This window comes from Jaculus jaculus, chromosome 5 (assembly GCF_020740685.1).
Source record: "Jaculus jaculus isolate mJacJac1 chromosome 5, mJacJac1.mat.Y.cur, whole genome shotgun sequence".
NCBI lineage: Eukaryota > Metazoa > Chordata > Mammalia > Rodentia > Dipodidae > Jaculus > Jaculus jaculus.
Window position 1 is genome coordinate 767,266 of NC_059106.1, and position 24,299 is coordinate 791,564.

Below are 24,299 nucleotides of genomic sequence, written 5' to 3' on the forward strand. Positions count from 1 at the left end.
ACCTCATTTTCTTAGGGGACACTGACCTGTAACTCCCAGTCCCAGCATGGGGCTATCACCCACAATGAGCTTTTGATCAGAGAAACCTACAAGGTGTTCTAAAAGAATGACAGATTTCTGTCAGAGTACTTGATGAACCAACAAAGGTTAGTGGTAAGACCCTATTGCTAAAGACACCATATGCAGCTGACACGAAAAATGGAACAGCATGGCTGGAAGCCAGGAGAGAGTCAGTTCCCAGTCAGTGCATCCAGTGCCAGAAGGTGCCACATGGGCGACTGGGGGAAATGACCAGTATCTGTCTAAGCAACTCATGGCCTAACCTACGTAGCAGCAAATAACTTGGTGTGATGCCCACACAAGTGCAATAGTGACACAAAGCCATGATGGGGAACCAACTGCTCTTGATTGGCTAACTGATCCCCTCAGTGGTACCAGACCCATAGCTGAAGCTGGGAAATAAGTCAGAACCATATCCAAACATAAGACCACTCTCTAATATCAAGCTACCATCAATCATGGGCTAAGAGGGCCTACACCTATTAAACTCTCTATAAAAAAAAAAAGTAAGGGCTATCTCATTTGTCCTGGTGCTAACTTACTCTCCATTGGAGAATCTGCTTCTCTTTTTCAGATAGACACAGATCGTAAGGAGAGAGCCACCCCATCATAACTCAAAAGGGCCCTCGCTGAAACTAAGGAAAATTGGCAAAACAAGAAAGGGTGCTGTTTTCCTGATGAACTGGATACCAGCACAAGGGAGAAGGAGATCAACACAGAGAAAAATCAACTCCTACCAAATCAGAAAGCCAGAGCCCCAGAGGTCCCAACACCTCATCACTGAAGCAGACCACAAATGAACCCAACATGGCTCAGGGAAATTTTGCAGAAGAGGGGGCAGAAAGAATGTCAGAGCCACATGTTGGGTCATGATATACAAAGACATTTATCTTACCAATAACTGTGGGCTAACTCCACAATGCACGACCCATATACCTCAACAAGGAAGGGCCAATGGGGAAGGGGTAGGTCACGGATGAGCCTAATAATGGTACCAAACTGCCTGTACTTGCAGAATAGAAAACTAAAAAGAAAAGAAAAACAAAGGCAAACTGGGAAGGCTTAATCATGGAGGGCACTTCTGAGAAAAGATGGTAATCATAAGCCTGATAAGAGAAAGCAAAACATCTTTTAACCTAAATGAAAATGAAAATATGGGTATACTAGAGTAAAAGATCTAAAATTAGTAAAAGTTGAGAAATTATATCTAAGAAAATGATATGTAGTTCAAATACAAGTATCACATTATTTATAAAATTTGTGAAATATTTCATTGTACTCATAAAAACTGTTTAATTTGTTATTTGAATTTTAATTTTACTATTTTTAACAACTTATAAATAATAAAATATTCAATAATTCAGCAAACTAAAATAACTTGGAAATAAAAAATAACCACAGAACAAAACAATAAGAGCAAAAGTTAAATATTGAAAATGTGGAGAAAATTGATAAAACCACAGCTATATTAATGACAACACATGAAATTTTTATAGCAGAAGTAATTCTATAGCTATTAATGGGACAATAAAGAATATTATGACCAAGTATGTGCCCATTATTTTATACAAAAGGGACCAACTCTTTGAAAGCCTTAATCTACCCAAATTCACAGAATAAGAAAATAGTAATCAGAAATGTGTCTGGATCTATAAACAAATGAAATCAATAACTAATAATTTTCCAAAAGAAAAAACAACAAGATAAATGGTAATATGGTGAATTTTTAACCAGGATTATCCAAGGAAAATTATGCTAATTATCAACAATCTCTATCAGAAAATAGAAGCATATTGCTCCACCTACTTGTTTCTTATTCCCATTTACGTGGAATATTGTTTTCCACCCTTTCACCCTGAGGAGGTGTCTGTCTTGACTGGTGAGATGGGTGTCTTGAAGACAACAGATTGAGGGGTCTAATTTTCTGATCCATCCTGTTAGCTTGTGTCTCTTGATGGATGAATTAAGACCATTAATACTTAGTGCAATGACTGTGAGGTTTGATTTGATACCTGCCATATTGTGTAGTATATGTGGTTTGGTGTTTTCATGGACTTTGAAGTTTCTTGTGCCTTCTCTGAGTTTGGTTACTGTGATCTGCTTCTTGTAGCCATTAGAGTTTAATTATTTGATTCTTCTGTGTGGTTAATTTCCTGAAATCCACTCAGTAGGATTGTTTTGTGTTCATATAATTGTAAGGCTAAGTTTTGTCATGGAAAGTTTTTCTTTCACCATCTATTAGGAGGAGTACTTTTGCTGGGTAGAGTAGTTTTGGTTGGAAGCTATAGGTTCTTAGAATTTGCAGTGTTTCATTCCAGACCCTTATGAAGATAGTATCACCCTAATTCCAAAACCAGGCAGACATGCCACAAGAAAACTACCGGCCTATTTCCCTGATGAACTTAGATGCAAACATCCTGAACAAAATCCTTGCAAGCTGATTCCAACAACATATCAAAAGCATTATCCACCTTGATGAGGTGGAATTCATCCCAGGAATGCAGGGGTGGTTCAACATATGGAAATCTGTCAATGTAATACACCACATAAACAAGGTTAAACAAAAAAAGTCTTTTGACAAAATACGTCACTTCATGATCAAAACGTTGGAGAGAATTGGCATGGTTGGTTCATATGTTAACATAATAAAGGCAATATATAAAGCTCCTACTGCCCAAATAATACTTAATAGAGAGAGACTGAAGAAATTCCCATTGAGATCAGGAACAAGTAGGGTTGTCCACTCTCACTTCTGCTCTTCAATATAGTACTAATGGTCCTAGCTCAAGCAATAAGACAGGAGAAAGAAATAAAGGGTTACAATTTGTAAAGGAAAACATTAAGGTAGCTCTATTCACTGATGACATGATTGTATACATAAGAGACCTGAGAGACTCCATCCTAAAACTCTGGAAGGTGATTAACTCCTATAGCAAAGTAGCAGGATACAAAATCAATGCACAAAAATCAGTAGCCTTTCTATATGAAAATGGCAAACGTACAGAGAAAGAAATAAGACATGGTCCCATTTTCAATAGCAACAAAAACAATTAAAATACCTTGGAATAATGAAAACCAAGGAACTGAAAGATCTATACAATGAAAACATAAAAACACACAAACAAGGAATTGAGGAGAATTTGAGAAAATGGAAAGACCTCCCATGCTCCTGGATTGGCAGAATTAACATTGTGAAGATGGAAATCCTACCAAAGGTAGTATACAGAGTTAATGAAATTCCAATTAAATCCAAACATTGTTCTACACAGAGATAAAAAAAAATGATCTCAAATTTCATATGGAAAGGCATAAGGCCTTGGATATCCAAGCACATCCTCAGCAAAAGAAATACCTCTGGAGGCATCACCATACCTGATCCAAAGCTACATTACAAAGCCATAATAATAAAAACAGCATGGCACTGGCATAAAAACAGGAGTATAGACCATTGGAATAGAATTGAGGACCTGGACTTTGGGACAAGCAACTACAGCTATTTGATATTTGACAAAGGCCCTAACAATATAGGCTTGAAAAAAGACAGCATCTTCAACAAATGGTGCTGGACATAGTGGATAAACATATGCAGGAAATTGAAACTTGATCCACACATCTCACCATGCACAACACTTAAGTCCAAATGGATCAAAGACCTCGATGTAAGACCAGAAACTCAGCTACTACTGGAAGAAAATATAGGAAGAACATTCCATGACATAGGAATGGAATAAACTTCCTGATCAAAACCCCACTAGCTCACAATCTTAAACAATCGTTCAACCACTCGTGATCTCATGAAGCTGAAGAGTTTCTTTATAGACAAGCATACAATAAGCAAAGCCAGTAGATTTCCCACAGAATGGGAGAAAATATTTGCTGATTATCCAATTGACAGAGGCCTAAACTCTAGAATCTACAAAGAACTCAAAATCCTAAACAATAAGAAGTCAAACACTGGGAGGCAGAGGTAGGAGGATCACCGTGAGTTTGAGGCCACCCTGAGACTACATAGTGAATTCCAGGTCAGCCTGAGCGAGAGTGAGACCCTACCTCAAAAAAAAAAAAAAAAAAAAAAAAAAAAGTCAAACAACCCATTCACAAAATGGAGCAAAGAGCTGGACAGGCAGTTCACAGAGGAAGGAATACAAATGGCAAACACACACTTAATAAAATGTTCATCAGCCCTAATCATCAGAGAAATGCAAATTAAAACAACTATAAGATTCTACTTTTTCCCAGTAAGGATACCAAACATCAAGAAATCAAATGAAAATAAATGCTGGTGAGGATGTGGAGAATTAGGAACCCTCATCCACTGTTGGTGGGACTGTAAGATGGTACAACCACTTTGGAAAGCAATATGGAGACTCCTCAAAAAGCTGACTATAGAGTTACCAACAGACCCAGTTATTTCCTTACTGAACATGTACCATAAAACTTTTAAACCTCAGTCCAGAGAGATTTGCTCAACCATGTTTATAGCAGCTCAATTCTTAATAGCTAAGAGCTGAAATCCACCCAGATGTTCATCAGTAGAAGAATGGATAACTAAGATGTGGTATATCTACACATTGCAATTCTACACAACAGTAAGAAGAAATGACAAAATGAAATTTGAGGTAAAATGGTTGAACCTGGAACAGATCATTCTCAGTGAACTTACCCAATCACAGAAAGATGATCACCGCATAGTCTCACTCATCTACAGCACCTAACCTGAATCTACCCAAGATGATGACATACCCAGCAAGCATACTGAGGACTAGACAATAGGGTGGTTGGGGAGGGTGTGGAGGCATGGGGTGGGAGACACAAATCTAGACCCAAATGGCCATGGTACCATAAAATTCTACATCCTAAAAGGTAGACCAAATGGTTGACCCTTCACCCGGCCCTTAGAGGGAACACCTGAGTCACAAGGCACTTGAGAGGGTATGGTGAAAACTGACCTTAATCTTCTACAGCTTCTCTCTCTCTCTCTTTTCTCTCTAACTTTTTTATATTAGTTATCTTTTTCTTCCTTCTCTTAGTGAGCACTGACCAGTAACTCCCACTACTAGCATGTGGCTATCATCCACAATGAGCTTTTGATCAGAGAGACCAACAAGGTTTCCTAAAAGAAAGACCGATTTTTGTCAGAGTACTTGATGACCCACCGAAGTTAGTGGTAAGACCCTACTGTTGAAGACACCATATGCAGTTGACATGTAGAATGGAATTACATAGCTGGAAGCTGAATGAGCATCAATCCTAAGATAGTCAGCATGTATAGTGTCAGAAGGTGGGCAACTGGAGGAAAATGACCAATATCTGTCCAAGCAACTCATGGTCTAACCTACTTAGCAGCAAATAACCTGTCATGATGTTCACACAGGTGCAGTAGTAACTTACAGCCAAGGTGAGAAACCAACTGCTCTTGATTTGGCTAACTGATCCCCTCAGTGGAATGGAACCCATAGTTAGAGATGGAAAACAAGTCAGAACCATATCCAAACATGAGCCCACTCTCCATTATCAAGCTACCAACAATCGTGGGCTATAAGAGGGCCTACACCTATTAAATTATCTATAAAATATAAGGGTTATTCCATTTGTCTGGTGCTAACTTTACTCTCTGTTGGAGAATCTGCTTCTCTTTGTCAGATAGATGCAGATCCTAAGGAGAGAACCACCATACCTCAAAAGAGCCCCAGATGAAACTAAGAATAATTGGTGAAACAAGCAAGGGTGCTGTTTTCTTGGTGAACCGGATACCAGCGCAAGAGTGAAGGAGATAAACACAGAGAACAATCAATTCCTACCAAATCCGACATCTAGAAACACAGAGGTCCCCAACACCTCATCACTGAAGCAGACCAAAAATGAACCCAATATGGCTCAGGGAAATTTTGTGGAAGCGAGGTCTCCAAGAATGTTAGAGCCATATGTTGGGTCATGATACACAGAGACACTTCACCTACCCATAACTGTGGGAAAACTCCACAATTTATGACCCATATACCTCAAGAAGTAGGGGTTAGGGTAGGGGGTAGGATATGGGTGAGCCTAACAATGGTACCAACTTGAATGTATTCACTGAGTACAAAACTAATTTAAAAAAATAAAAAAAGAAAATAGAAGCATAGGTATTACATCTCTACTTATTCTATGTGACCAACATTGTTCTCATCCCACAACCTGAAAAAGACACACAAGTAAAGCAACTTAAAACTAGCATATCTCATGAACAACAAGGCAAAAAAAATTCAACAAATACTAGCAAACCAAATTCAGTCTTATATACATAAGTTTATGCACTTCAACTCATTATGACTCACTTCTGGGAAAACAGACTGTTTCACTATTTAATAATCAATGAATGTCATAAAACATATCAACAAGTAGGCAAAATCATATGATCTCAATTAGTACATATTTGATAGTTTTTCATCAACTACTCATAATTACAACAAATAAAGTCTCCTGGAAAGCTTGGAATATAAGGGTACTTGGAGTTCTTAGAGAACATCTACTCAACCCTATAATTAGCAAAATACTTCAGAGCATATAGTGCGTGATTGACCCCTCTTACTGTGCCTGTTATGTACTGCAAGTCCAAACTAACTCTGCAAAGAAGGAAATGAAACAAAACATTTATATTGGAAAAGAAGAAACACAAGTGTCTTGTCATTTCTGCAGAGGAAAGGCTATAGATATAGATATAACAAAAGGATCAGCCACGAAATTCCTGTCATTGATACAGGTCACAAGCTTCTTAAGCTCATGACAATGGCTTTCTTAAAAATCATTGACATATAGTGGGAACTTGAAATTAAAACAAAACGGTATGCAATGGCACACACCTGAAACCATAGCCCTCAAGAGGCAGAGGCAAGAGAATAATAAGTTTATACTCAGACTAAGTTACATAGTGAACCCCAGGCCAGCCTAAACTGTATAGTGAGCCATTGTCTCAAAAGAGAAAAAATTAAAATATTATTTATATCAGAACCAAAAGTATAAGTCAAATAACAAATATACAAAATGTATACAAAAACCATGGTTGAGTTATACCCCCTGTTTAGAGTGCATGATAGAGTGTTAGTTTTTTTTCTGTTTCTATAACAAAGTTTCTGACATAAGAAATTAAACAAAGAAGCCAGGCGTGGTGACACATGCCTTTAATCACAGCTCTAGGAAACCCTACCTTGAAAAAAAAAAAAAAAGAAGGAAATTAAACAAAGATTTATTTTGATCCTAGTTTTAAATGATTCAGTCCATCATGGCAGGGAGGTCATGAAGAACTGCTCATATCATGGCAACCAGAAAGCAGAGTGGGAAGTAATTGCCAGCCCTTACAGATTTGCTCATTTCTCGTAATTTATTCCATTTGAGTTCCCAGCCAAGAGGATAGTGCCACCCACAAACAGGGAAGGTCCTGTATTAATTAATCCTCTCTGGAAAAGCCCTCACAGACATACAGAGATGTGCTTTACTAATTTCCTATTTATTTTTCAATAAGATATCCAATCAAGTGAAAAATCAAAAATAACCAATTGTATGAATCTGTAACCAATATATGAATCTCTGATAAGATCAATAGAACTAAAGAAAAAACTACAAAACTGAAATCAAAGGTTAAGTAAATAAATGTCTTGCATATATGGAGGACGGCTCAATATTGTCAACTTATTAGTTCTCAAATTAATCAACACATTACATGCTACATGCAATTTTAAGCAACATTTTGGTGGGTTATTTTATGGCTGCCCACAAAATAATTCTAAAATATACATAGAGAGGCACAATAATTCACTATAGCCAAAATAACATAGGAAAATAAATTGAAAGGACTGACACTACCACAAGTCAAAATGTATTTTAATAGGTACACAACTTAGAACAATGTATTACTAAGAGAAAATAAACAGATCAATGGAAAAGAGAAGGCAGGAACAAGCCAAATGATCACCATGGGTAATTTATTGTAGAAATTCCATAAATGGTGATTGTGATGATTGGAATGGATGTTCTCCAATAGATTCAGGGGTTTATTAAAGTTTGTATTTGTATCTCCAGATGAACAAGGTGGTGCAAGTGTCTGGACTTTTTTTGCAGTTACTAGAGGCCCTGGCTGCCCATTCTCTCCCTCCCCCTTCCACACTCTCAAGTAAATAAACAAACATTTGTAGCGTTTATGAAGGAATCTTCATAACAGCATAAAGTCAAGTAAAGAAAGAAAATAAAAAGAAACTTTAAACACAAAAAGCCAATGGGGAAAACTATAAATGCCAACATTTTCACATATCAGTGTTGAGAGTGAACTTGAATTTTTGTCATTAGTAAGAACCATTTAGCTCTCTAATTATAGCCTCAAAAGTCCTGTTTAGATTAGTTGCTATCTAGATAAAATGTGGAAATAAATGGTGTGACTTTTTTGACCCTATTATTCATCATAATGGCTCCTTACATTCTGAAATGTCTAACATTACTAGTTGAATATTTCTCAAATACAACTTCAAGTACAAATGATTACAATTTTCTCTTTGTAGAAGACCATAAAGGGCTTTACCATATTTCACAGTAAAATTTCCCAAGGTCGTCTTACCTTTGTAGAACATTTTTGCCATCACTTCGTGTACACCACACCTGGCGGGTTTGGAACCCAATTTCTACACTCACAAGCTGGAAGTGGTGACGAGCTTTGTAGCTCTGATGTGTAAGGACCACGTGCTCATTTGAATCAGAACTAAAATCCAGACCAGTTCTTCCACTGAAGTTAATCTCTTTAAGATGAGGGAGTCGACATTTACTCCATGGCCCAACCTTAAGGCTGAAGGTGTATTCTTCTTCCCCCAGAGGACAGTTTGAGGGAGCCTCACAAGCTCTGGACTCAGTTAGATTTGGACACTGCAAGCCTCCATAGAGAGGAGGTGCAATGACCACCCGAGTTCTGTGCTGTAATGTCTTTCCACATCTCTTGCTACACTTGGACCATGGGGAGAACTCAGATACGACACAATCACGAGGGCAAGGGGTGAGGCAGGCTTGCTCTGTGGGAGGCTGAGGAGCAAAGTGTTCGCAGATCTCGCTTGCCACCAAGGTTCTGTTCAATTTTTGCAGACAGCGCACGGTCCGGTGCTGCAGCCCATGCTGGGCGGTCACACACTCCGTAGCTCCAGGGCTGAAATCGTCCTGGGCATCAGGGAGAAGCACACAGTGGTGCCAGTCAGAGACTTCCCACTGAAAGAACTCGCTGTGCCAGTCACACACTCGGAAACAGCTTCTTTCCTTTGGAGGCCTGCTGCTCTCCTCACAGTTAGACAAAGGACTTGTCCACCCTTCAGCGTGGAAGCACCACACAGCTCGGCTTTGAGATCCTCCTGGCCCGCAGTCTCCTGCACACTTTCCCCAGGGACCTATAACAGAAAAACAAGGCTGTTGATCACTGAGTGCATTTAGGGAAGGTTAACCAAATTGGGATGCGACTTTCCAATGTGGCTGCTAGTAGTCTCCAAGCTTCTGTAGTCACTGCTTACTAGGCTCTATAAGAAAGCCTTATCAACAACCTCGTTGGTTTGCCATGGAAAACTTAGGTGGAATCAGCTTTTAGTTTGTCCCAGGTCCCTGCAAGAAGGAGCAAGCATTCTTCAGCTTCTCCTGCAACTTTATGGAAAAGGGGTCCATGCACATATATGCCAATACAAAAATTATGTAAATACAAATCTAGCATTAAATGAAAAAAGATGATTTAGGGACCAAGACTATATGCTCTGTATCAGTTTAAATGTTTGAAGTTTCCTTCACTCTGATCAGCAATGTGAATGTATGAGAATTACTTCAACTTCTTAAGCTTTATTTCCTGACTCATGTAAGGAAGATGTCAAAACATGAACCTGCAGAGTTGTTTTGAGGATCAGCAGTACCACCACATGGTACCAAGAAAACAATGTCGTTTAACACGTGATAGGTACCATTATGGAGATTAAGCTCCAAACCCTCCATATCTGACTCAACATTAATAATTTCTAGTTAGGCCCTATTTCTTCTAATGGAAACACTCTGCCAGCATTTTAATGAAGTAGGGTTTTCCATGGCTGCAATTCTTCATTCAGCTCATACTTAAGATGCTCAGAAAGAAATAGGTTTTTAAAAAGTTACGGAAACATCCTACACGTATTTTCATTTACTAAATAATTGTCATCATTTTAGTTTTATTTGCAGTGAGTTACATGAAGGAAAAGAAAATCTGATACAAGAACAAAAGTAAAGTAATAAAAGAAACAGCATCTCTGATTTCCTTTATGAAAATTCTTCCATAATGTCCTTGAAATTAACTCACTTTTCTTTCTTTCTGCTTTTGACACTGTTTGTTACCTAGGCTAGCCTTGAAGTTCTGAACTCAATTGCCTCTGCTACTCAAGTAGTTGGAACTTTAGACACAAGTCACCATGCCCAGCTGATTTTGAATTTTTATGGATATTGACTCTGAATAAATCTTCTAGCATTGCCTCACAACATGCCAGATCATTATTTTTAATTTTTTTTTGTTTATTTTAGTTTATTTGAGAGTGACAGACAGAGAGAGAAAGAAGCAGATAGAGAGAGAGAGACAGAGAAAATGGGCATGCCTCCAGCCACTGCAAATGAACTCTAGATGCGTGTGCGTGCATCCCCTTCTGCGTGTGGCTAACGTGGGTCCTAGGGAATGGAGCCTGGAACCTGGGTACTTAGGCTTCACAGGCCAGCACTTAACCGCTAAGTCATCTCTCCAGGTCGCCAGATCATTTTTGAAGAAATATTTTGATTACATATTTTCAAGGAAAGAGAGGGAGAGAATGGGCACACTAGGGCTTCCTGACACTGCAAATGAACTCTAAACATATGCACCACTTTGTGTATGTGGCTTTGTGCATGTACTAGAGAATCGAACACAGAACATGAGGCTTGGCAAACAAGCACTTTTGACCACTGAACTATCTCTCCAGTCCCCTGCAGATCTTTTAAATTATTCGTTTCTGTGGGAAAGACTCTAGGAATAGGATAAATGAGAGAGCTGCATGCTTGGTCTTTCTAATTCATCTATTAAAACATCATCAGGTGTTATCAAGAAGCTTGTACATATATCTTTTCACAAGCAATTAATCATATCATATGCCAGTGAAGAAGTGTGCTTTCTTCCCTTTCACTTTCCGTATATATGTAATAAGAGTCCAAACTGTTTTATGAGCTACCCTCTTCCCAATACCAAAGCTGTGAAGATAACAAAGTCAGTTAATATCCCTCATGAGATATTCTTTCCCTGCTGAAGTCTGCCTAAGACACTCATAATGCAGATTAATTCTTTCATGGAAGATGTTTCCATGTAAATCAAATACATTTTTTTTTTTTTGAACAGTAGGCGAACACATAGTCTCATGAATTGAGGGAGTGATATCACCTGTGTCCCCAGAGAAAAAGGCATTTGCATTTAGGGCTACATCCTATGACAGGAGTTTCTCATTTTAGCAGGAAAACAGTATCTTTCTCTAACACTCATGTAATCACAGTTCATCCTCACAGCCATCTTCTGGCACATAAATTGGGCATCCTTAACAATACTGCATTGGGTTATGGGAACAATATTTTCCTCATTTTTATGAGACCATAACATAGAGAATACCCTCAGCTTCTTCCCACACATAAGGATTTATCTTGCTGAAATAAAAGGACAGGTTTCATTGCAGTAAGTCAGCAGTCAGCATTTCTTCAGCAAAATGCCTTTGAATTCACCCACTCAAGACCCTAGTATGTTTGTTATCCTAGCATTGACTGCTTATGCTACACTAGTTAACTTAACTGATAGCCTTCAATTCTGGTGATGTGTCATACATAACTTATGACGTGGTTCCTTGCATACTGCGATACTTGTTACTTGATTGTTACCTTCACACTGTAAAAAACCAAGATCTTAAGAATTCTAGCAACATTAGTTTACATATCCTGTATATTGTCTTTCATGTTTTACCAGTTTTGCATTTGTTTTTTTTAAATATCCACTCAATAAAGAATTATTTCAGAAACATATGATTTCAATAAATTTGAAAATCTAAAATCAATATTTAGTAATAAAATTTCCACACTAAATTAAAGGAAACAATTTTAAAATGATGTCAGCCAATGTACCTCTATTTGTTTAGGTACTAAATACACATAGTTTTCATCTCAATATTTTTGGTGTGTACCTAATAAACATCTAGAGGACTGAACAATAAATAGGGATGATGGGGGGAAGGGGAAGGTAAGGTTGGAGGGGAAACTGGACCCAAATGGAAATGGTACCATAAAATCCTACATCCTAAAAGTCATACTAAAGAGTTGAACCTTAATCAAGTGCTAAGAAAGAATACCAGATTCACAGGGCCTGGAAAGGGAATGATAAAGACTACCTTCAATCTTCAACTGCTTCTCTCTCTCTCTCTCTTCCCTCTTTTTGTTTTATATTACTTATATTTTTCTTTCTTCTTCTCCCTTGGCATTGACCTGTAACTCCCAAAAACAAGCATGTGGGTAATATCCATAATGAGCTGTCAATCAGAGAGACCTACAAGGTTTCCCAAAAGAATATAGAATTCTGTCAGAGTACTTGGTGACCCACCAAAGGTTAATGGTAAGACCCTACTGCCAAAGACACCATATGTTGTTGGGATGGAACATTGAGAGACTTGGCTGGAAACTGGAAGAGAATCAATCCCCAGACAGTTAGCTTGTCTATTGCCAGAAGGTGCTATATTAGTGTCTGGGGGAAAATTACCAACATCTGTCTCAGCAACTCAAGGTATATGCTACTCAACAGCAATCGGCCTGACATGATGTTCACACAAGTGCAATAGTGGCACAAGCCATGGTGTGTAACCAACTGCTCTTGATTTGGCTAATGGATCCACTCAGTGGAATGGAACACATACCTGGAAGGGGGAAATAATTCAGAATCAAATCCAAAAATTGAGCCTGTTCTCCAATATCAAGCTCCCATCTACAGTGGGCTACAAGAGGGCCTACACCTATTAAATTCTCTCTAAAATAAGAATGAGTATCCCTGTATCTTGCACTGACCTTGCTCTCCATTGGAAAATTTGCTTCTATTTTTCAGATGGATGTAGAACCTGAGGAGAGTATATGCCCATCGCACCCCAACTGGGCACTAGCTGAAGCCATAAAGTTTGTGGGGTAATGAGCAAGAGATGCTTCCTCTGTGAATCTGGTACCAGCACAAGGGTGAAGGAGACAGACAGAGAACACTCAACTCTTACAAATCAGATACCCAGAAACACAGAGACTCCCAAGACCACTGGTCACTGAAATAGACCTAAAATGTACCCAGGATGGCACAGGGAGATTCATGGAAAAGGGGGCAGAAAGATTGTTAGAGCCATAAGTTTTGTCATTAGGAACAGAGACATTGCCTCTCTCCCATAACTGAATGCCACACCCACAATCTGCAGGGGTGGGGGACGACAGGGAGAAGACTAACTATGATACCACCATGGCTGTATACTCACTATATACATTACTAACCTTTTAAAAAAGGATGGAAACCAAAACTAAACTAAAGAAAAAAAAAGAGGGGGGACACATGTCCACAAGCAAGAAAGCAGGAGGCTAGAGAAGGTTAGGCTCACTCTATAAGAAGCCACTGGCATGGAAACTAAGCATCAAGCTATTAACTTCATTTTGAATTTTATTTTGCATGATTCTTTTGGCAAGAATTGGAAAGTGGTGGGAATGGCTAACCCTCACAACCTGCAACTATAACTCTCATTTTCTGCTCTAGCACTAAAAATTCAGCATTTTTATTTAATTGTCTCAAAAATCTAATGAGCTAGTAGTTATTGACACTCATTTCACTGATGTGGAAATAGATACTCAAGGGCATTGCTTTCTGTATGTATGAATGCAAATTCAGTAGTCTTTTCAGGAAACCCAGCATGCAAAGAAGCAACACTACACAGAGAGAAATATGATCAAATACCAAACTCTGGCAGTATCCAAATTCGAGACATAAGAAAAGCTTGCTAATGAGAAAAGCAGAAAAAAGGGAAAGAGGAGACTAGAGGAAGCCAACCTAGCATACATGTGGGGAAGTTGGCAACAACTGTTGTGCACAGGGTACTTCAGGGAAAGCAAAGCTTATCGAAAGAAGACACAGATAAAGAATTTTGATTGTCTAAAGGTTTTGAGTCAGTACAAGTTTTAGCCACTATTGAACCTGAAGCCTACAGCCAGAATGAAATGCCTCATTTCTAGACAAATTTTCTCCAGCTGTTTCATTAAATTTCTATATAATTTAAAAAGAAAGGAAGAAAGGTCAGAAAAGCCAAACTATTTCTAATCAATCATGAAAAAGTGAATATCCAAAATCAGGTTTTCGGGCTTTATCCGAAGGATTTTTATCAATGGAGCCATTTACCTGGCCTGGAATGTTTTTAATGAATTTCATTAGAGCTTAAATCCCTTTCTACCTAAAATATCTTGATCTTACATTTTGTTTTATTTTTATTGATACCTGAGACATAATTCAGTAATGGATCTCTGTAATGAACAGATTTTCTCTGAAAGTTCTTGGTGGCTATGAACATCCTCTGGTAGTGGTTTTCTTTACTGTCATGATAGATTTAGGAATCTAGACCTGTAAAACACTCACCTCTTCTTTCCCTGTGTACCTTCCATAAATACTTTCTCCCAGTTCTCCCTTTTAAGTCACTTGACTAAGAATTTTTCTTATTATAATATTGTTTTCTTATTAAAATGTATCTAGTTATTTTAGCTCACTTAGTGATTAAAATCACTAATGTCTTAAGTCTTTTAAATAGCTATTTCCCATTATCTTTTACATCATCCATGTACTCACAGAATGTTTCTAAAGGGTAACAATTTCCTAGATACACAGAAGACAAAATACAATTAAGAAATTAAAATGTTTTAAAGATTAAATTAAAATTGCTACTATACAGATCTATTTCTCAGGACAGTCATATTTGCTACTTGTTTACTAACATCCTTTGTACGTGTATAGAAACAGTATAAAGGCGGTAGGTCTGCAGATTTCTCTTTGCCAGGCTGTAAGATGTGCATGTTATAACATTGACAGTTGGTTTAGAAAGGCAGAAGTCAATTCTTCTCTCCTCATGTTAAAGCAAATTTTGAAGATGGTTACAAATAACAAGCAAATGCAAAGTGAATTGTATATACTTAGATCAAATGAAAAACAAATTGCAAACAAGGCACATAGGATGGAGACAAAGCCTCTAAACAACTGTCTGAAAATCATTTACATTTCTCAGGAATGGAGAAAAAATGTGTTCATCAGCTGGAGGTGCTTGCATGCAAAGCCAAAGGACCCATGTTTGATTCCCCAGGACCCACATAAGCCAGATGTACAAGACAGCACATGTGTCTGGAGTTTGTAGTAGCTGAAGGCCCTGATGTGCCCATTCACTCGCTCTCTTTCTCTCTCTGTGTCTCTCTCTCTTTCATAAATAATAAATAAATAAATAAATAAATAAATAAATAAATAAATAAATAAAATGCATTCCTTGGCTCATTCAGTATTATTTGGCAAAAACTTTTAATATATAAGAGAGAAAATTGCACAGCCCCAAGTGTTTTTGCCATTTCAAAAACATTCATATTTAGGTAAAATGTGAATTGACGTTTGAGAAATGCATCATTTATCCAGGTTCAGAAATGGAAGAAAATATGTAAAAATGATCATTAACAAAAAAAGATAAAAATATCAACCTTTAATTTTATCAAGTATGGAAGTCAGTATTTTTTATTATATAGCTAAAAAATGTAAAGATCACATAGGATTCTCATTTTTTAAAGTATAAGCTAAGCAATTTCATATGTTTAATTGGAAAACAGGTACTAAATATTTAAAAAGCAGAAATGAATGATTAAAAAATTTAGTTACTGAAGCAATATTGCTCTAAACTAAAACTCCTGCTATTTCCTTTCACATATCAGTGATACAAATAGATAGTAGTTTGTATATGTTAACATGGTCAACTTATATAAAGCTAATAGGTACCTACAACTCTCTGTCTTTTATGAGAGATAGGAACAGTGACAAATTAACTATAGATGTCCTAGGTCACATGAGTTTTAATTAACAAGGTAAAATTCTGGTAGTCCTTTGGACATGGAAGTTAATGTGGATGACTCTTAGGTCACTTACAAATTTTAAATTTCTTAGTTTTTTTTTCTGCCCATGTTTAGCTGGCATTGCAAATATATAAGTGTTATAATGTAATAGTCTTTCATAAGCAAAAACATACAAGCAAATTCCATTCTCTTAACTTAATTACTCTTAATTATATTAGTTTATATGAATGATTAACCTAAACTAAATCATGTACTTTGAGACAGATTGGTGAAGTACACAATTTGGGGCATCCACTAAAATGCCTGCCATGTAGAGCAAAGGGAACTCATGGGGTCAGAAAGACTTTCAACAACTTTGACTTAGTACTTGCCTGATTTAATAGTACTCATGCCATAGGAAGAGATACTTGTTTTATTATTCATATTACTTAGCCACAAATTTTGTTATCCTGACATTGCTTTATTTTTAACTCGGGAAGGAGGTTTGATGAATGGCATGAATGATAACACAGGTCTTTAGCATCTTAAGCAAATTATTTGTAGATAATTACTTGACCAGAGAAACTCACAAACCTCAAAATCCTAAAATCTGACATAACACAATGACTTACTTGTATGTTTCATCTCTAGAAGTAGCTTGAAGTTTATATAACAATTCTTCTTCTCAAAAAGATTCTACATTAGCTGCAGAAAAGTTGGATTAATACCTCTTCTACAGTGTATAAACTCATCTAAGAAAAATGCTAAATAAAGGCTAGAGAGATGGCTCAGCATTTAAAAGTGCTTGCTTGCAAAGCTTGCTGGACTGGGTTTAACTCCCTAGTACCCACATAAAGCCAGATACACAATGTAACACACGCATCTGGAGTCCATTTGCAGTGGCAAGAGGCCCTCATGGAAGGTCTATTCTCGTGTTCCCCTTCTTATTCCCTCTTAAATAAATAAATTCTAAATACATAAATAAATATTAAAGCAAAGAAAATGCTCATTACATATTAAAACATAAGGAATGATGACTGAAGATATGGCTTAGCAGTTAAGGAACTTGCCTACAAAGTCTAAGAACCCAAGTTCAATTTCCCAGAACCCATGTAAGCCAGATCCATGAGGTGGCACATGTGTCTGAAGTTTGTTTTCAGAGGCTAGAGGTCCTGGAGTGCCCATTCTCTCTCTCTCCTCTGCCTCTTTTTTACATTCTCTCTCTCAAATAAGTAAATAAATAAATATATTTTTAAAAATAAAGAATGAGAAAAGTGGCATATATTCATTAAAATAAGTATTCATGGGCTGGAGAAATGGCTTAGTGGTTAAGTTGCTTTCCTGCAAAGCCGAAGGACCTAGGTTCAATTCCCCAGGACCCACATAAGCCAGATGTGCAAGGGGATGCACATATCTGCAGTTCATTTGCAGCAGCTAGAGACCCTGGCATGCCCATGCTCTCTCTCTTTCTGCCTATTTCTCTCTCTCTCTCAAATAAATAAAGAAAAATACAATATTAAAAAAATAAGTATTCATTACTGATTACTTTATAAGTAGTATATTGGATTCTAGGAATATAAAAATTAGTACGACATTAAATGTCTCATAAAATCTGGCACCCAATGCAATGCTACTTTGCTCATGAAGAGATCATGCAATGTATTCCTACAGTCCTCCACATGCCATTCATGTACAGTATTCTATCTGTATATGTTGTTTTCCCAAGCTTGTGAAACCTGAAGCAGCAATCCCAACAATGGAAAGGTGTCTTGGAAGAAGGTACACAGGGAAACAAGAGGTGAGTGTTTACAAGTCTAGATTCCTAAATCTATCATGACAGTCAAGAAACACACTCCCAGAGGATGTTCAGAGCCACCAAGAACTTTCTAATTATCAGAGAAAAACTGCTCATTACAAAGATCCATTACTAAATTATGCCTCAGATATCGATAAAAATAAAACAAATGTGGGGACTGGGGAAACAGCTTAGCAGTTAAGGCATTTGCCTGTGAAGCCTAAGGACTCGGGTTCAATTCCACAGAACCCACATAAGCCAGATGCACAAAGGGATACATGTGTCTGGAGTTCATATGCAGTGACTAAAGGCCCTAGCATACACATTTTCTCTTTTTCTTTCTCTCTCATAAATAAAAAAAATTAAAAAATAAATGTAATATCAGCCTATATCAGGTGAAAAAAAAATTAAACTCTAATGAATTTCATTAAAAAAAAAAGCATTCCAGGCAAGCTGGATAGATGTCTTAAGTAGTTAAAGCGCTTGCCTGTGAAGCCTAAGGTCCCAGGTTCGATATCTCTCCAGATCCCAAGTGAGCCAGATGCACTTAAGCGACAAAACCACAAGGTCATGAATGCTCACTAGGCGCCTCAAGCTTCTGGAGTTAGACTGCAGTGGCTGAAGCTCTAGCCTGCCAATTCTCTCTCTCTCTCTCTCTCTCTCTATATATATATATATATATATGTATATATGTATGTATGTATGTATGTATGTATGTATATGTATATGAATGTATGTGTGTATATATATATGTATATGTATGTATGTATGTATGTGTATGTGTGTGTGTGTGTGTGTGTGTATATATATATATATATATATATATATATATATATATATATATATGCCTAGAGAGAAAAATTACATATATAATTATGAAAAGAAAAACATTTCAGGCTAGATAAATGCCTTCATAGTTAAAAAGCATTTCTGATAAAGCCTGAAAACCAGATTTTGGGTCCCCAGAATGCACAGAAAGCCAGATTCAAGTAGTATCTCTGTTTGTCTAGGATCCCAATGTATCACTGTAAAGCAGAGTTAGGAGAATCCCAGAGTTCATATAGTTTGGCAATCACAGCAGTAAGCTGTATGAGAGACTCTGTCTTAATGAAAGTGGAAGGTAAGAACCACGTTGTCAAGATTGTCTTCTAACAAATGGGCTGTGGTACCTGAGTGTTCATGCAGAACACTTGTAACTTTTACAAAAAAAAAGAGAGAAAACCTTTCATTAGTGTTAATTTTTTTTTAAAACACATCCTGAATGATATGCTTACTGGGGTATTGTAATAAACTTGCTTAAAATAAGGTAAGGACAAAAATTTAGAGCTACCAAATACAAGTTATATTTGCAAGTGTGAAGATTTACTTTTGACAGCAGCTCACTATTTCATGAGAAGCTATTGTAGAAGATGTGAACAGAATGTTTATACATCATTCAAGTTGTGAAAACATTTCTGTTAATTTTTCTAGTTTTTTTTTTCTATATGGATGTGCTTTGTTTGACACTCATAATAATTGTGAGCCCATTTCTTCATGGACAGATGCTTTGGAATTAGAAGCAAAGTGACACTATAATTTATCATTTTTTAAATATTTATTTGCAAGTGAGAGAGATAGAGAAGAGAGATAGATAGAGAGAGTGGGAATGCCAGGGCCACCAGCCACTGCAAATGTATTCCAGATGCATGAAGAACTTTATGCTTCTGGCTTTACATGAGTACTGGGGAGTCAAACTCAGGTTGCTAGGCTTTGCAAGAAAGCCCCTTAACCAGTGAGTCATCTCTCCAGCCCATCATTTTTGATTACCAATTTATTAGTCATTATTGTCTACAGCATTGATTACAAGTAGCTATAAACAGTAAAAGTTGTCAGAAATATATCTGAAGAGCTTATCTGCCAATATAAATTCCACAGAGACAGAAAATCACTTTTTAAAAACTGTTTATCAATATTTCTGGCTTGATTCTAAGAATTCTAAAGCCTAAAGTAAACTCTCAAGCTTCATGTACTTTGTGGCATTCTGACAAAAGTGAGTCTCTTAGATCCTTAGAACCCATACTATTAACTCCTTAGCTATAACTTTGAAAGGTAATCATATACCCACATTTCTCTCAGAAGGAAAATAATAAAAGCCTAGGGAAATTCAATGACTTACCTACAGTCATAAAATTACCCAATGATATACCTAGCTTCTGTTATCACAATCCAGATTTTTCCAGGGGAAAAAAAATCAGTACTTTAGAAATGATTGTAACCCAAAATATGGGAAGGAAGGGGAGATTTAAAAAAAAAACAGAATAAACAAGTTGGTAATTGCATTAAAACTCATATCTGCCCATGAATATGTTGCAATTTTTCACCTGCTTAGACTGACACCTGCAGCAGACAGCTGCTTCCAAAGGCCCTTCACAGTTCATTCCATAAACGGAAATCCTCCCTGCCTTTGCTTGCATTGCAAACATAGGCTGAGACACTGTTCAAGCACCTACATATGAGCTCAGGGGCTCAGCACAAAGAATCCTCAGGCAATAAACAGAAATTACGGGTTCCTAGAAAAACTACAATAATAACAGCAACAGACTCCTGGTTGTTGAATAGCTAGTATCCTCCCAATACCAGACATACATTATTGATATCTTCCTGCTTTTGAAAGATGAGAACGTCAATGCATGAGATCAAAGAAATGCTCTAGGTAAAGAGCTCAGGAGTACTTTGCAACCCTGCCTTGTGCTAAATCTTTTCCACAGCAATTGCAGTTCAACTATTTTTAGCAGTGATGTCCTTTGAACAAATTAACACTTGAAAAGCCCATTAGGCAAGATATCTTCAGATGGGGTCCATCTGCTGTGGGAGCAGCAACAATGAAAATCCATGAGCCCTCCTTCTTTCTCTGCTCCTTCCTAAAGCTCTTTGTCCTGGTCATCTCTGTCCCATCTCACTAGCCTGACTGAGGAACTGGCCTTAGAACTCCTGGGGCTCTGATACCTGTCAAGAGATATTTATGGGGTGCTCTGATCCCATAAAAATATCTCTACTCAACATTGACTTTACTTATAGGAAATGCTTCAGCTATCCCCTATGGATTCCCTTAAGAGGTAAAAGAAAATCATTCACTTAGCTGTTTGTATCATATAAGTGGAAAAGATAAAGTAAGTGGCAGGGGGAGAGAGAGACTGTGATATATTAATCATCCAATTGGCAGGATCTAGAATCACCTAGAAAACGAGTTTCTGGACATGCTTTCAAGGGATTATATAAATTTTGTTAGCCTTAGAAAAATGTCCAGTTGGTTAATAGAGGTGGGAAGACCCTCCTTAACTGTAAATAGCATCAGTTCATGGGATAGGGATCCAGAATACAAAGAAGACTGATGACTGAGCTGCAGAATTAATCACTGCAAATGCAATGAAACTAACTGTTTTATGCTCCTGTCATCCAGTTTTCTCTGATGAACTATAACCTCAAAATAAGAGGAAATAAACCTTTCTTTTTTACCCTTTCACCAGGGATTTTGCCCCCAAAATAAGAAACATAACTAATTTGCTTTCTGACCACCTAGCTATGGGCTACACTTCAAGAAGTTCAGAAATCTGTTTGCTTTATTCCACACAGAAAGCAAACTAGAACACATGCATAGAAAGCAGAAAAAAATTTAATGTTCCCTACCAAAAAGAATAAGAATAAGCCTCTATTTTCATAGTGAATGCTTGGTAAGTGCTAATCTGGGTAGAGGAGGCTCAATGCTTGCTATCTCCTGAAGGTTCAAGGAACTACAGCTATGTTAAGGTATACACTACCTCTAAAAGTGCACCAAAGACAAGGATGGAGCAACAGTCATGCATTTCATTTGCCATTCATTAATAAACTCAAGAAATTACTTTGCCTAGGAGAAATATTTTCACAGGAGCATATTAAATATAAAAACGTTTAGTAGCTTCAAAAAAATCACCATGTTGTGGTTAAATGAGGCATATCCACTCCTACATATAGCTCTTTCTAGTAGCAGATATTTCTCTTATGTACAGGTAAGAAAGAATAAAACACAAGTCATATTTTTTGGATTGAACTTTTAGTTCATCTCATTTTATAAATTTTTTTGTTCATTTTTATTTATTTATTGGAGAGTGACAGAGAAAGAGGGAGGGAGGGAGAGAGAAAGAGAGAGAGAGAGAGAGAGAGAGAGAGAGAGAGAGAGCACCAGGGCTTCCAGCCACTGCAAACAAACTCCAGATGCATGTTCCTCCTTGTGCATCTGGCTAATGTGGGTCCTGGAGAATTGAGCCTCAAACCAGGGTCCTTAAGCTTCACAGGCAAGTGCTTAACCACTAAGCCATCTCTCCAGCCCTCATCTCATTTTTAACAGCTAATTATTTTTATCTAAATACCTATTAAAGACTATTTGAGACTTTTCTGTTGTTGGGGAAATAATGTCCAAGTGACTGTATTTGTATATAATACCTAGATAAACAGTATTATAGCAACAAAATGTACCTTTTTTTTTTTTTGAGGTAGGGTCTCACTTTAGCTCAGGCTGACCGGAAAATCACTATGCAGTCTCAGGGTGGCCTCAAATTCATGGTGATCCTCCCACCTCTGCTTCATGAGTGCTGGGATTAAAGTTGTGTGCCACCATGCCCAGCAAGATGCACTTTTTTGATGTAGACAACTAAAAACAATTATTTGTTCCACATACTCTATTAAACATGCTGGAGGATTATATTAATATTTACAAAAATGGTGCTGGATAGATAGCTTAGCAATTAAGACATTTGCCTATGAAGCCTAAGGGCCCAGGTTCAATTCCCCAGAACCCACATAAGCCAGATGCACAAGGTGGCAAGTGCATCTGGAGCTCATTTGCACTGGCTAGAGTCCCTGGTGTGTCCATTCTCTAAATAAATAAAATAGAAGAGATTTACCAAAATGGAATCCAATCACTCAGTAGTTTTACCTCTTACATTTTACTTGAACTTGCCTACATTTCTTCCTTTTTGCCATCAGTTTATTCCCAGACATCATTCTCTCTTCCACAGATGAAGGGATGAATGCCCTGCTTAGATTCCAGGGTCTACTATTTCATCCCTACCCCACCCTACCCCTGCCATGAATACTTTTACTTATCCTCACAATATATTTTTAAATAATTCAAATCTGTACTGCTTTGAATAAGACATATTTGAAATTTATTGCCATGCTAAAATTTCTTTCAAAATAAAGAAAAACAGTTTTAAGATGGAATTCAAGTATCTGTTTGATTGGGACCCATCTCACTTAGTGTCCAGATCATCTGGACCCTCTACAAATCTATCATCTGAGCCACCCACTTTGAGGATCCTCCAACACACCATGTTCCTTCCCTTACCTTGTCAGTTGCATTCACTGACTCAAATCAAAGCATGCATACTGAACCCAAGACTTCTACAAACATTATTTCCTTTTTACTCTTTGGATCTTAAACCACATTCCTAGGAGACTCCTACCTATTATTTGATAGCCCTTTATCCTTCCATAGGAGCATTCATGATTGTTAGAATTTCACATATAATTATATAATCCACAATTTATATTCAACTCAGTCACTTCACTTTAGAGTTGGCAATGGCAGAAACAAGATTGTCCACTTCACCACTGCAATACCAGCACTCATCCAGCACTTAGCATATACTGAGAATATAATCAGAATTGTATTTTATGGATGCTAGAGAAAACAGCAGTATATAAACCAGAAAAGATGTCTAAACCTAGTTAACAAAAATATCAACACTGGGAAATTTACGATATCACTTAGTTACTGGTTTTGCTAAAATAAGGGGAAAGTTAAAGAGGAAAAAAATATCTGAAATTTCTGATAATAATGGTCAACACAATTTTAAAATACTATACTTGATAGTTAATCTCAACTTAATTGGAACAGGAATCAACTAAGATTGCACCCCACTGTAGATCCATGATATGAGGACACCTCCAGGACAGATTAACTAAGGGAAGTCCTTCTGCAGAGTGGGTGGCACCTTTCTGCAACCACCCAGATATAAAGAGGTCCAAGAAGAAATGAATGCCATTTGCTTGCCTGCCTAGACCTCTTTCTGGTAAATGCATCTAGCGTTTCTGCCATTCTGACATCAGAGCCCAGTTTCTTTGACCTTCCAATATGGAAATATGGACTAAAAACTAGCAGCTTTCCTGAAACCTTTCATGCCTGCAATACTAGATAAGGACTATTGAGACATCCAATGTTGCTTCATGGACTGAGTAGCTCCTGGGTCCTCAGACTCCTCAGCATGCAGATGGTCATTGCTGGACTACCAAACCCCTACTGGTTGTAACCCATTCTAGTAAA

The 24,299-nt window shown here is 37.4% G+C and overlaps 1 protein-coding gene across 6 annotated transcripts in view; it reads right to left on the reverse strand.

Annotated features, from left to right (window-relative positions):
• Positions 1–24,299, reverse strand: part of Thsd7b (thrombospondin type 1 domain containing 7B) — a 797,324-nt gene that overhangs the window by 620,215 nt on the left and 152,810 nt on the right. For all 6 annotated transcript variants that reach the window (XM_045150956.1, XM_045150957.1, XM_045150953.1 and 3 more), the window contains exon 2: positions 8,648–9,458. In XM_045150956.1, coding sequence (XP_045006891.1) covers positions 8,648–9,458 — 811 coding nt within the window. The remainder of the gene's footprint in view (positions 1–8,647; positions 9,459–24,299) is intronic.